This window comes from Mustela lutreola, chromosome 10, assembly GCF_030435805.1.
Source record: "Mustela lutreola isolate mMusLut2 chromosome 10, mMusLut2.pri, whole genome shotgun sequence".
Classification (NCBI taxonomy): Eukaryota; Metazoa; Chordata; class Mammalia; order Carnivora; family Mustelidae; genus Mustela; species Mustela lutreola.
In genome coordinates, this window is record NC_081299.1 from 107964046 (window position 1) to 107977141 (window position 13096).

At 45.8% G+C, this 13096-nt stretch overlaps 1 protein-coding gene across 1 annotated transcript; it reads left to right on the top strand.

Annotated features, from left to right (window-relative positions):
* Nucleotides 1–2282: 2282 nt before the first annotated feature.
* FLG (filaggrin) lies at nt 2283–12083 on the top strand. Its single transcript, XM_059138546.1, has 2 exons — nt 2283–2420; nt 3672–12083. Exons 1-2 carry the CDS (start codon nt 2283–2285, stop codon nt 12081–12083), a joined length of 8550 nt encoding a protein of 2849 aa, XP_058994529.1.
* Nucleotides 12084–13096: the final 1013 nt, after the last annotated feature.

Sequence of the window (13096 nt, forward strand, 5' to 3'; positions counted from 1 at the left end):
ACAGATTGCATGGAGCATTGGGTGTGGTGAAAAAATAATGAATACCGTTATGCTGAAAATAAATAAAAAATTTTTAAAAACCTATGATGTACTAAATCTTGGCTAGTGTATTTTAAATTTTTAAAAAAGTAAATTTTATGGGCGATAAAAATAAAGCCAATTATATCTTCAGAAGAAAAAAAAAGAGACAAAGAAAAGAAAAGGAAAGAAAATAAATAAAAGAAAAGAAAAAAAGAAAGCAAGTGGGCCAACGTAGAGAGGATGCTTGCCAAGAGCAACAATGGAGATTAACCAAATGTCTAACCAAAATAAAAAGGGAAATGAGAACACGTGAAGTAAATAGACAAGTGAGTCCAAAGAATAATTGAAATCAGGATATAAGAGAAGGTCAGAAAGTGGAATCCTTGAGACTAAAATTTTGCAGACAGTGCATTTACAGATTAAGATTAAGTCCAAGGTCTGGAATATCAATGTAAATGACAGTGCCTCTACCGTGCCTTAAAAAAAAATCTTAAATCTTAGATGTCTTTTTTACAAAAGCATACAACTGTATTTTTTTTATTCAAACTTTATCATCTGTCTTTTAGCCAGCCCATCTGTTCAATTCATACATATAGCGTAATTCATTATAAAATTATATCTAATCCTACTGTTATATTTTATACTTTCTGTTTACTCTGCCTTTTCTCTGCTTCTTATTTTCTTCTTTCCTGCATCCTGTTGTGTTAATTGAATTTTTTAATTCCTCTTTTCTTCTCTAATGGTTTATTAGTTATAAAGTCTATTCTCTTAGTGGTTACCCCAAACTTTTCACAATATAGATTTAATAATCTCAATAATTAATCAAACCCTATTTTCCTCTTAAAAAAGAATCCAAGGCCCATATGTGCTATAGCTCTGTGACAGTCATGTCTTTCACATTATTGTTTCCTATATCATTTTACTCTTGCCTGGTTTTATAACTCATTAAGCAGTGATTATAATAGGTTTATAGACTAAATCCTTATTTAGATTTATTAGCACACTTAATAATTTCTTTTTTCACCAATTAGATAAATTGAACATTCCTTATATGGTTTTACTGGCAAAAAGAATTCCAGTCAGAAAATTATTCATACTATCTACAATTTTGAAACATTTTTTAAACATTGAGAAGCTAATATTGAAAACCCATCCCATCCAATTAAAAATACTGCATTAGGAGAAGGGAAAACTGAAGAGGGGAAATCAGAACCATAAGAAACTGTGGACTCTGAGAAAAAAAACTAAGGGTTTTGGGGTGGGGGGTGGGCCCGGTGATGGGTATTAAGGAGGGCATGTATTCCCTCCTTATATTCCCTCCTCCTTCTTATACTTCTTATACTAAGAAATCTAGGAACACTACATCAAAATAACACTACATCAAAAACTAATGACATAATGTATGCTAACATAACAAAATTTTAAAAAATGCTGCATACTTCATAAAATGTTGAAAAACAAAATTGTATGAACATTCATTGAATGTCTAAGCCATTCAGCAAATTAGCTTTCAGAAAATTGTCTCCCAACACACTGATCATTTAGCAAATAAACTTCTGATGAATTCATTTGCAGCAAATTTATATGAATAAATTTTCCTGGTTTTGACCAGTGGGCCTTTTCAGAATTATGCTATGTGTAACATATCAAGAGGTTGAGTCACTGTGTTATATACCTAAAACTAGTATTGTGTGTTAACCATACTCAAATTTAAATTGTTTTTTAAATAAAAATAAAAACATAAAATCCTGTCATGGACAATGGTCAGACCAGCACCTAAATACTGCTGTGAATGGGTTTAAGGCCAAGAAATTCTATTTTAATAATTCAAATGAACTCTGTGTTGATTTTCACTATTTAGATGTTAGAGAGAAACTTTTCAAGGCAATCTTCTATTTTAAATGTGGATTACATAGAGGAACATACAGGTTCTTGTGTTAAATGTGGAAATTGGGCACTTGGGTGGCACAGAAGGTTAAGTATTCAACTCCTGGTTTCAGCTCAGGTAGTGACCTCAGGTCATGAGATTGAGCCCAGCATCTGGTTCCATGCTCAACATGGAGTCTGTGTAAGATTCTCCCTCTTCTTCTGCCCCTCCCTACCATGAACTCATACTCTCTCTATCTCTAAAATAAATAAATAAACCTTTTATTTTTAATGTGAAAATTCATTATAATAATCAATACGACCTAGAAAAAGAAAAGATATGCAAGAAGTACAATTTTATTGCTTCTTTTCAGGTTTACTTTTACTTCCAAAAGATGTCTACTCTACTGGAAAATATCATTGCCATTATCAATCTATTCCATGACTATTCAACAACAGACAAGGAAACTGACACACTGAGCAGAAAAGAACTGAAGGAGCTCCTGGAAATGGAGTTTCGGCCAATCCTGAAGGTAAGGCATGTTTCCTGGAACCTAAGGGTGCATCATGCTTATTCTGCAGCAACAATATAACAAATAATAACCGTGAAATTTTGCAAATTATTGCTTTTGGAATAGAAACAGACTCAATCTTATTTCAAACAAATACCTGTTTTTCTCTTCTTTTTTTAATGTTTCTTTTTTTTTAACGTTAATTTTTTTTATTTCTTTTCAGCATAACAGTATTCATTGTTTTGCACCACACCCAGTGCACACCCATGCAATCCGTGCCCTCTCTAATACCCACCACCTGGCTCCCCCAACCTCCCAACTCCGCCCCTTCAAAACCCTCAGATTGTTTTTCAGAGTCCATAGTCTCTCATGGTTCACCTCCCCTTCCAATTTCCCTCAACTCCCTTCTCCTCTCCATCTCCCCTTGTCCTCCATGTTACTTGTTATGCTCCACAAATAAGTGAAACCATATGATACTTGACTCTCTCTGCTTGACTTATTTCACTCAGCATAATCTCTTCCAATCCCATCCATATTGCTACAAAAGTTGGGTATTCATCCTTTCTGATGGAGGCATAATACTTCATAGTGTATATGGACCACATCTTCCTTATCCATTCATCCGTTGAAGGGCATCTTGGTTCTTTTTTTTTTCTTTTCAGCGTAACAGTAATCATTGTTTTTGCACCACACCCAGTGCTCCATGCAATCTGTGCCCTCTCTAATACCCATCACCTGGTTCCCCCAACCTCCCACCCCCTGCCCCTTCAAAACCCTCAGATTGTTTTCTCTTCTTATACCTTTAATACCCTATGCACACACTTGGATGTACACATTACACAAACCCACCATATACATATTCTGTGAAAAAAATGTAAATATTTAATGACAAAAAAATTAACACCAAATAATTAGTTCATCATATTATGTTTCCTAACCTCTAGAATGTTATGAAGATATATTTAAATATATTAAGATACATTTAAGAGACAACTCACTGATAGATTTCATAACGTATTGACATATAAAGAAAAAAATAGGCACATGACCTATCATTTTAGTGTCAACAAACCAGCATTAAAGATATATTATTTTAATACAATAGCTAGTTTCCTCCTAACTCATCATAAGCTGAACATTATTAATGAAAAAACCCACATACTGTCTGACATTTACTTACCAAAAATCACATTCACCAAACTGTTTTTGAGTTGTTTAACTGATCATTTAAGTCATTCTCATGTAATCTCCCTCTGTCTTCTGTCTGTACAGAATCCAGATGACCCAGACACTGCTGACATCTTCATGCATATTCTTGATTTAGATCATGACAAGAAAATAGACTTCTCAGAGTTTTTTCTGATGGTATTCAAACTGGCTCAAGCGTACTATGATATGACCAGAGGACAGAACTTCCAAGCATCAGAGCAAAACCAAAAAAAATATGCATACCACACACAAGATGAAGAAAATGACATAAGGGAAGATGAAGTAGAAAAAGAGAAAGAAGAAGGAATTCGAAAATCCAGTCAATCAGGAAAAAGTCATAGAAAGGGGAAGAAAACAATAGCCAATAACCCAAAAGGAAGACAAGGAAAGGGACATGAACAGACACTAGACAGCTCAAGACATGCACGATCCCATAAAGGTGAGACAGCTGACAATGGACACTCTGAGTCGGGGTCTCCCCATCACCAATCATCCAATCAGGCACACAGGTCTAGACAATCACACTCTGAGCATGGAAAATCATCATCTGAAATCAGGCCAGTGAAAAACCCAGGGTCCAGGATTAGTCAGGACAGTGATAATGAAGGACACTCAGAAGTTTTGGAAAGACAGTTTGGATCTGGCTCAGGAAACCAACAAGGATCTGCCCATGGCCATGGAGGAGATAGCTCTAGAAACTCCGAGTCTCATCAGTGGCAGAGAGGCAACCACAGACAGCCTAAGTCTACCCATAGACGGTCAGGCTCTCATACCAGAAGAATACAAGGATCTACTCATGGACACTCTACACACACCTCAAAAAAATCAAGGTCTCCTGATGAAGACACATCCTCTCAAGGACACTGTAACTCCTTCCATAGGAAGTCAAAACCAAGAACAACAGGAAGACAAGAATCCCAGCATGAGCAGTCAGCAGACATATCCAAAAACTCAGGTCATGAATATGGACAATATTCCTCAAGATCTAAAGCAAGCAGGTATCAGGAATCCAGTTTAAGTCAGGACAGTGACACTGAAGGACATTCAGAAGATTTGGGTAGAGAATCCTCCATGACCCACAAAAGAACTGAGTCCACATTAAAGAATAAACATTGGTCTAACCATAGCAGGTCACCTGACAGGTCCAGGAAAACAGGCTCCCATCAAGGGCAGAGGAATAAGCACATGGAGCCTAATTCTATCCACCAAGATTCAGGACCGACCACCAGAGAAAGACAAGGGTGCCATCCAGAGCAGTCACAGGATAGCTCCAGACACTGGGAAACTGGACATGGACAAATCTCTTCCGGATCTGATAACACCAGACACCAGGGATCCAGTATCAGTCAGGCCAGTGACAGTGAAGGACAATCAGAAGACTCAGATATTCAGTCAGGGTCAGTCCAGGAATGGTCCAGGTCCAGTCAAGGGGGAAAATACGGCAGTGTTCATGGCAGTCCTGACCACTCAGGGTCTTACTTCTACCCAATACCCTCCCAAGAACTGTTTTGCTCTGCCCACAGACAGCTTCAACCCAGTACCAGGGGGAGACAAGGATCCCGCCATGAGCAGGCACGTGACAGCTCTAGACATGCAGGATCCCATGAGGGTCAGGCAGCTGATGGTGGGCACTCTCAGTCAGGATCCCGCCACCAGCAACCATCCACTTGGACACATGGCTCTAGGCAATCACAGTCTGGGCATGGACAATCGTCATCTGAATTCAGGTCACAGAAACACCGAGAGTCCAGCATCAGTCAGGACAGTGACAGCGAAGGGCACACTGAAGATTCACAGAGTCAGTTTGGATATGGCTCAGAAACCCGACATGGCCATGTACAAGACAGCTCTAGACGCTCTGAGTCTCATCAAGGGCAGAGATACAATCATGGGCAGTCTGAGTCTGGCCATGGACACTCAGACACTGGTAGTAGGAGACAAGGATCTAGTTATGGACACTCTATAGATACCTCTAGACAGTCAGGGTCTCATGGTGGAGAGCCATCCTCTCGGGGACACAGTGACTCCTACCATGGACAGTCAACATCACGCAAAAGAGGAAGACCAGAATCACAGCGTGAGCAGTCTGTAGACAGGTCCAGACATTCAGGCACTGAACATGGACAACTATACTCTGGATCCAGCGGCAGCAGACATCAGGGACCAAGCATGAGTCTGGCCAGCAGCAGCGAAGGACATTCAGAAGATTCAGGTACAGAATTCGCAATGACCCATGAAAATTCTGAGTCCAGCTCCAGAAACCAACGTGGGTCTACCCATGCGAAGTCAGCTAACAGATCCAGACAGTCAGATTCGTATCAAGGGCAGACAGGCACCCATAGGCAGTCTGACTCAACCCACCGAGACTCAGGATCCACCACCAGGGAAAGGCAAGGGCACCCCCAAGACCAATCAGAACACATTCCAAGACACTCAGGGAGCCATCAAGAGAAGACAGCCATCCATGGGCAGTCAGACTTTGCTCATCAAGACTCAGAGTCCACCACCAGGGAAAGACAGGGGCGCCCCCGTGAGCACTCAGAGGACACATCCAGACACCCAGGGTCCCATCAGGGACAAACAGCCATCCACAGGCAGTCTGACTCTGCCCACAGAGACACAGGATCCATCACCAGGGAAAGACAAGGGCGCCCCCGTGAGCACTCAGGGGACATAGCCAGACACGCAGGGTCCCATTCAGGACAGAGAGCCATCCCTAGGCAGTCTGACTCTGCCCACAGAGACTCAGGATCCATCATCAGCAAAAGACAAGGGCACCACCATGAGCAGTCAGGTGACATAGCCAGACACCCAGGGTCCCATTCAGGACAGACAGCCACCCACAGGCAGTATGACGCTGCCCACAGAGACTCAGGATCCATCACAAGGGAAAGGCAAGGACACCACCATGAGCAGTCAGGGAACATAGCCAGACATTCAGGGACCCATCAAGGACAGACAACCATCCACAGGCAGACTGAATCTGCCCACAGAGACTCAGGATCCATCACCAGGGACAGACAAGGACACCACCATGAACAGTCAGGGGACATAGCCAGACACTCAGGGACCCATCAAGGGCAGACAGCCATCCAAGGGCAGCCTGACTCTGCCCACAGAGACTCAGGATCCATCACGAGGGAAAGACAAGGGCGCCCCCGTGAGCACGCAGGGGACATAGCCAGACACGCAGGGTCCCATTCAGGACAGACAGCCATCCATAGGCAGTCTGACTCTGCCCACAGAGACTCAGGATCCATCACAAGGGAAAGACAAGGACACCACCATGAGCAGTCAGGTGACATAGCCAGAAACTCAGGAACCCATCAAGGACATACAGCCATCCACAGGCAGTCTGACTCTGCCCACAGAGACTCAGGATCCATCACAAGGGAAAGACAAGGACACCACCATGAGCAATCAGGGGACATAGCCAGAAACTCAGGGACCCATCAAGGACAGACAACCATCCACAGGCAGTCTGACTCTGCCCACAGAGACTCAGGATCCATCACAAGGGAAAGACAAGGACACCACCATGAGCAGTCAGGTGACATAGCCAGAAACTCAGGAACCCATCAAGGACATACAGCCATCCAAGGGCAGCCTGACTCTGCCCACAGAGACTCAGGATCCATCACAAGGGAAAGACAAGGGCGCCCCCGTGAGCAGTCAGGAGACATAGCCAGGCACCCAGGGTCCCCTTCAGGACAGACAGCCTTCCACAGGCAGTCTGACTCTGCCCACAGAGACTCAGGATCCATCACAAGGGAAAGACAAGGACACCACCATGAGCAATCAGGGGACATAGCCAGAAACTCAGGGACCCATCGAGGACAGACAGCCATCCAGATTCAGTCTGACTCTGCCCACAGAGACTCAGGATCCATCACAAGGGAAAGACAAGGACACCACCATGATCAGTCAGGGGACATAGCCAGACATTCAGGGACTCATCAAGGACAGACAGCCATCCACAGGCAGTCTGACTCTGCCCACAGAGACTCAGGATCCATCACAAGGGAAAGACAAGGGCGCCCCCGTGAGCAGTCAGGAGACATAGCCAGACACCCAGGGTCCCATTCAGGACAGACAGCCATCCACAGGCAGTCTGACTCTGCCCACAGAGACTCAGGATCCATCACAAGGGAAAGACAAGGACACCACCATGAGCAATCAGGAGACATAGCCAGAAACTCAGGGACCCATCAAGGGCAGACAGCCATCCAAGGGCAGCCTGACTCTTCCCACAGAGACTCAGGATCCATCACGAGTGAAAGACAAGAGCGCCACCATGGTCAGTCAGGAGACATATCCAGACACTCAGGGTCGCATCGAGGGCAGACAGCCATCCAAGCGCAGCCTGACTCTGCCCACAGAGACTCAGGATCCATCACCAGGGAAGGACAAGTGCACCCCCATGTGAAGTCATGGTATAGCTCCAGACACTGGGAAACTGGACATGGACAAATCTCTTCTGGATCTGGTAATACCAGACACCAGGGATCCAGTATCAGTCAGGCCAGTGACAGTGAAGGACAATCAGAAGACTCAGATATTCAGTCAGGGTCAGTCCAGGAATGGTCCAGGTCCAGTCAAGGGGGAAAATACGGCAGTGTTCATGGCAGTCCTGACCACTCAGGGTCTTACTTCTACCCAATACCCTCCCAAGAACTGTTTTGCTCTGCCCACAGACAGCCTCAACCCAGTACCAGGGGGAGACAAGGATCCCGCCATGAGCAGGCACGTGACAGCTCTAGACATGCAGGATCCCATGAGGGTCAGGCAGCTGATGGTGGGCACTCTCAGTCAGGATCCCGCCACCAGCAACCATCCACTTGGACACATGGCTCTAGGCAATCACAGTCTGGGCATGGACAATCGTCATCTGAATTCAGGTCACAGAAACACCGAGAGTCCAGCATCAGTCAGGACAGTGACAGCGAAGGGCACACTGAAGATTCACAGAGTGAGTTTGGATATGGCTCAGAAACCCGACATGGCCATGTACAAGACAGCTCTAGACGCTCTGAGTCTCATCAAGGGCAGAGATACAATCATGGGCAGTCTGAGTCTGGCCATGGACACTCAGACACTGGTAGTAGGAGACAAGGATCTAGTTATGGACACTCTATAGATACCTCTAGACAGTCAGGGTCTCATGGTGGAGAGCCATCCTCTCGGGGACACAGTGACTCCTACCATGGACAGTCAACATCACGCAAAAGAGGAAGACCAGAATCACAGCGTGAGCAGTCTGTAGACAGGTCCAGACATTCAGGCACTGAACATGGACAACTATACTCTGGATCCAGCGGCAGCAGACATCAGGGACCAAGCATGAGTCTGGCCAGCAGCAGCGAAGGACATTCAGAAGATTCAGGTACAGAATTCGCAATGACCCATGAAAATTCTGAGTCCAGCTCCAGAAACCAACGTGGGTCTACCCATGCGAAGTCAGCTAACAGATCCAGACAGTCAGATTCGTATCAAGGGCAGACAGGCACCCATAGGCAGTCTGACTCAACCCACCGAGACTCAGGATCCACCACCAGGGAAAGGCAAGGGCACCCCCAAGACCAATCAGAACACATTCCAAGACACTCAGGGAGCCATCAAGAGAAGACAGCCATCCATGGGCAGTCAGACTTTGCTCATCAAGACTCAGAGTCCACCACCAGGGAAAGACAGGGGCGCCCCCGTGAGCACTCAGAGGACACATCCAGACACCCAGGGTCCCATCAGGGACAAACAGCCATCCACAGGCAGTCTGACTCTGCCCACAGAGACACAGGATCCATCACCAGGGAAAGACAAGGGCGCCCCCGTGAGCACTCAGGGGACATAGCCAGACACGCAGGGTCCCATTCAGGACAGAGAGCCATCCCTAGGCAGTCTGACTCTGCCCACAGAGACTCAGGATCCATCATCAGCAAAAGACAAGGGCACCACCATGAGCAGTCAGGTGACATAGCCAGACACCCAGGGTCCCATTCAGGACAGACAGCCACCCACAGGCAGTCTGACGCTGCCCACAGAGACTCAGGATCCATCACAAGGGAAAGGCAAGGACACCACCATGAGCAGTCAGGGAACATAGCCAGACATTCAGGGACCCATCAAGGACAGACAACCATCCACAGGCAGACTGAATCTGCCCACAGAGACTCAGGATCCATCACCAGGGACAGACAAGGACACCACCATGAACAGTCAGGGGACATAGCCAGACACTCAGGGACCCATCAAGGGCAGACAGCCATCCAAGGGCAGCCTGACTCTGCCCACAAAGACTCAGGATCCATCACGAGGGAAAGACAAGGGCGCCCCCGTGAGCACTCAGGGGACATAGCCAGACACGCAGGGTCCCATTCAGGACAGACAGCCATCCATAGGCAGTCTGACTCTGCCCACAGAGACTCAGGATCCATCACAAGGGAAAGACAAGGACACCACCATGAGCAGTCAGGTGACATAGCCAGAAACTCAGGAACCCATCAAGGACATACAGCCATCCACAGGCAGTCTGACTCTGCCCACAGAGACACAGGATCCATCACCAGGGAAAGACAAGGGCGCCCCCGTGAGCACTCAGGGGACATAGCCAGACACGCAGGGTCCCATTCAGGACAGAGAGCCATCCCTAGGCAGTCTGACTCTGCCCACAGAGACTCAGGATCCATCATCAGCAAAAGACAAGGGCACCACCATGAGCAGTCAGGTGACATAGCCAGACACCCAGGGTCCCATTCAGGACAGACAGCCACCCACAGGCAGTATGACGCTGCCCACAGAGACTCAGGATCCATCACAAGGGAAAGGCAAGGACACCACCATGAGCAGTCAGGGAACATAGCCAGACATTCAGGGACCCATCAAGGACAGACAACCATCCACAGGCAGACTGAATCTGCCCACAGAGACTCAGGATCCATCACCAGGGACAGACAAGGACACCACCATGAACAGTCAGGGGACATAGCCAGACACTCAGGGACCCATCAAGGGCAGACAGCCATCCACAGGCAGTCTGACTCTGCCCACAGAGACTCAGGATCCATCACAAGGGAAAGACAAGGACACCACCATGAGCAATCAGGGGACATAGCCAGAAACTCAGGGACCCATCGAGGACAGACAGCCATCCATATTCAGTCTGACTCTGCCCACAGAGACTCAGGATCCATCACAAGGGAAAGACAAGGACACCACCATGATCAGTCAGGGGACATAGCCAGACATTCAGGGACTCATCAAGGACAGACAGCCATCCACAGGCAGTCTGACTCTGCCCACAGAGACTCAGGATCCATCACAAGGGAAAGACAAGGTCGCCCCCGTGAGCAGTCAGGGGACATAGCCAGACACTCAGGGACCCATCAAGGACAGACAGCCATCCATAGGCAGTCTAACTCTGCCCACAGAGACTCAGGATCCATCATGAGGGAAAGACAAGGGCACCACCATGAGCAGTCAGGAGACACATCCAGACACTCAGGGTCCCATCGAGGGCAGACAGCCATCCAAGCGCAGCCTGACTCTGCCCACAGAGATTCAGGATCCATCACCAGGGAAGGACAAGGGCACCCCCATGAGAAGTCATGGGATAGCTCCAGACACTGGGAAACTGGACATGGACAAATCTCTTCCGGATCTGGTAATACCAGACACCAGGGATCCAGTATCAGTCAGGCCAGTGACAGTGAAGGACAATCAGAAGACTCAGATATTCAGTCAGGGTCAGTCCAGGAATGGTCCAGGTCCAGTCAAGGGGGAAAATACGGCAGTGTTCATGGCAGTCCTGACCACTCAGGGTCTTACTTCTACCCAATACCCTCCCAAGAACAGTTTGACTCTGCCGACAGACAGCTTCAACCCAGTACCAGGGGGAGACAAGGATCCCGCCATGAGCAGGCACGTGACAGCTCTAGACATGCAGGATCCCATGAGGGTCAGGCAGCTGATGGTGGGCACTCTCAGTCAGGATCCCGCCACCAGCAACCATCCACTTGGACACATGGCTCTAGGCAATCACAGTCTGGGCATGGACAATCGTCATCTGAATTCAGGTCACTGAGACACCGAGAGTCCAGCGTCAGTCAAGACAGTGACAGCGAAGAGCACACTGAAGATTCGCAGAGTGAGTTTGGATATGGCTCAGAAACCCGACATGGCCATGTACAAGACAGCTCTAGACGCTCTGAGTCTCATCAAGGGCAGAGAAACAATCATGGGCAGTCTGAGTCTGGCCATGGACACTCAGACACTGGTAGTAGAAGGAGACAAGGATCTGGTCATGGACACTCTGTCAATAACTCCAGACAATCAGTGTCTCTTCAGGGGCAGAGTGAAAATCATGGGCAACCTGCATCAGGATTTGGAGAGTCTCAGCGTGGTAGTGGAATTCTTGATTCCAGCCGTATGGAATCCAGAGACATAGTTGAGTTTGGAGATGAATTATGTCATCCAATATAACAGTTAGTAATATTAACCCAGAAATATCAGTTCATTCAATGGGTAATTCAAAGAAGTTGGGATTTATTCAGTCACAAAATTATTATTATTTTGAGTGAGAAACCAATAGAAAAATAATTAAAAGGGTAGGAACCTGAGCTAAGACATAATTTTGGATCAAGAAACTTCACATTATACCTGCAAAGAGTTTTCTTACCATTTTACTTTAAATGGGTTACAGTATTTCTTTCCTCTGGTGATAGTTTCATTTCTTCTTTGAGTAGGTTTAAACCTTTGGTTAGGAAATTGTGAGTGGGAAAAATCAATGTCACTTAGAACTAAATTTAGAATACTCAATATTTTGGGTAGTTGTAGTTCAAATAAGGACTGTCTTTTGAGATGTTAAATTTAGGATCTTTGTAGATTTTCACATTTTTCTTTGCCAAAAATCACGGTTCTGGAAGCCAAACCAAATATGTTAATATCAGAGCTCAGTGCATCTTCCTCTACTTCCTTCTAATGGAGTTCTAAGTTAATCTGGATTTATTAAAATCAAAAAACTGAAATACATAAATATTCAAAATAAACAGTTGAGCATGTCATAGTTTGTCTTTTTTATGCTTGTTTCTCAAAGACCCCAGAAGACTTACTTCCCCATGGCCAAAATTACATGTTTTTCTTATATCATTGGAAAACTATATGACCAAAAGGCAGTTTACACCATGCAAAAGGAATAATGAGTCCAATAAAGTAAGAATTTAAACAACATAATCGTTGTCCCATCCAGTCACATTCAGGATAAAGGAAGGCTTAGCTCAATCATTAATAGCAACATAAGTATTACCCAAACCCAAGGGGCTATTAGGCTAATCAAACCAAGATTAGTAAACAGAAATTACTAGCCACAGGTCCCTCTTCCAAAGACACTAGGAGTTGTTTTCCAATGAAAGTCAGAAAGCAAGTATTTATGCTGAAATATCTTGACAAAGAAAAACAATAAAGAAAATCCCCACCCTGGAAAGAAAATGCATACA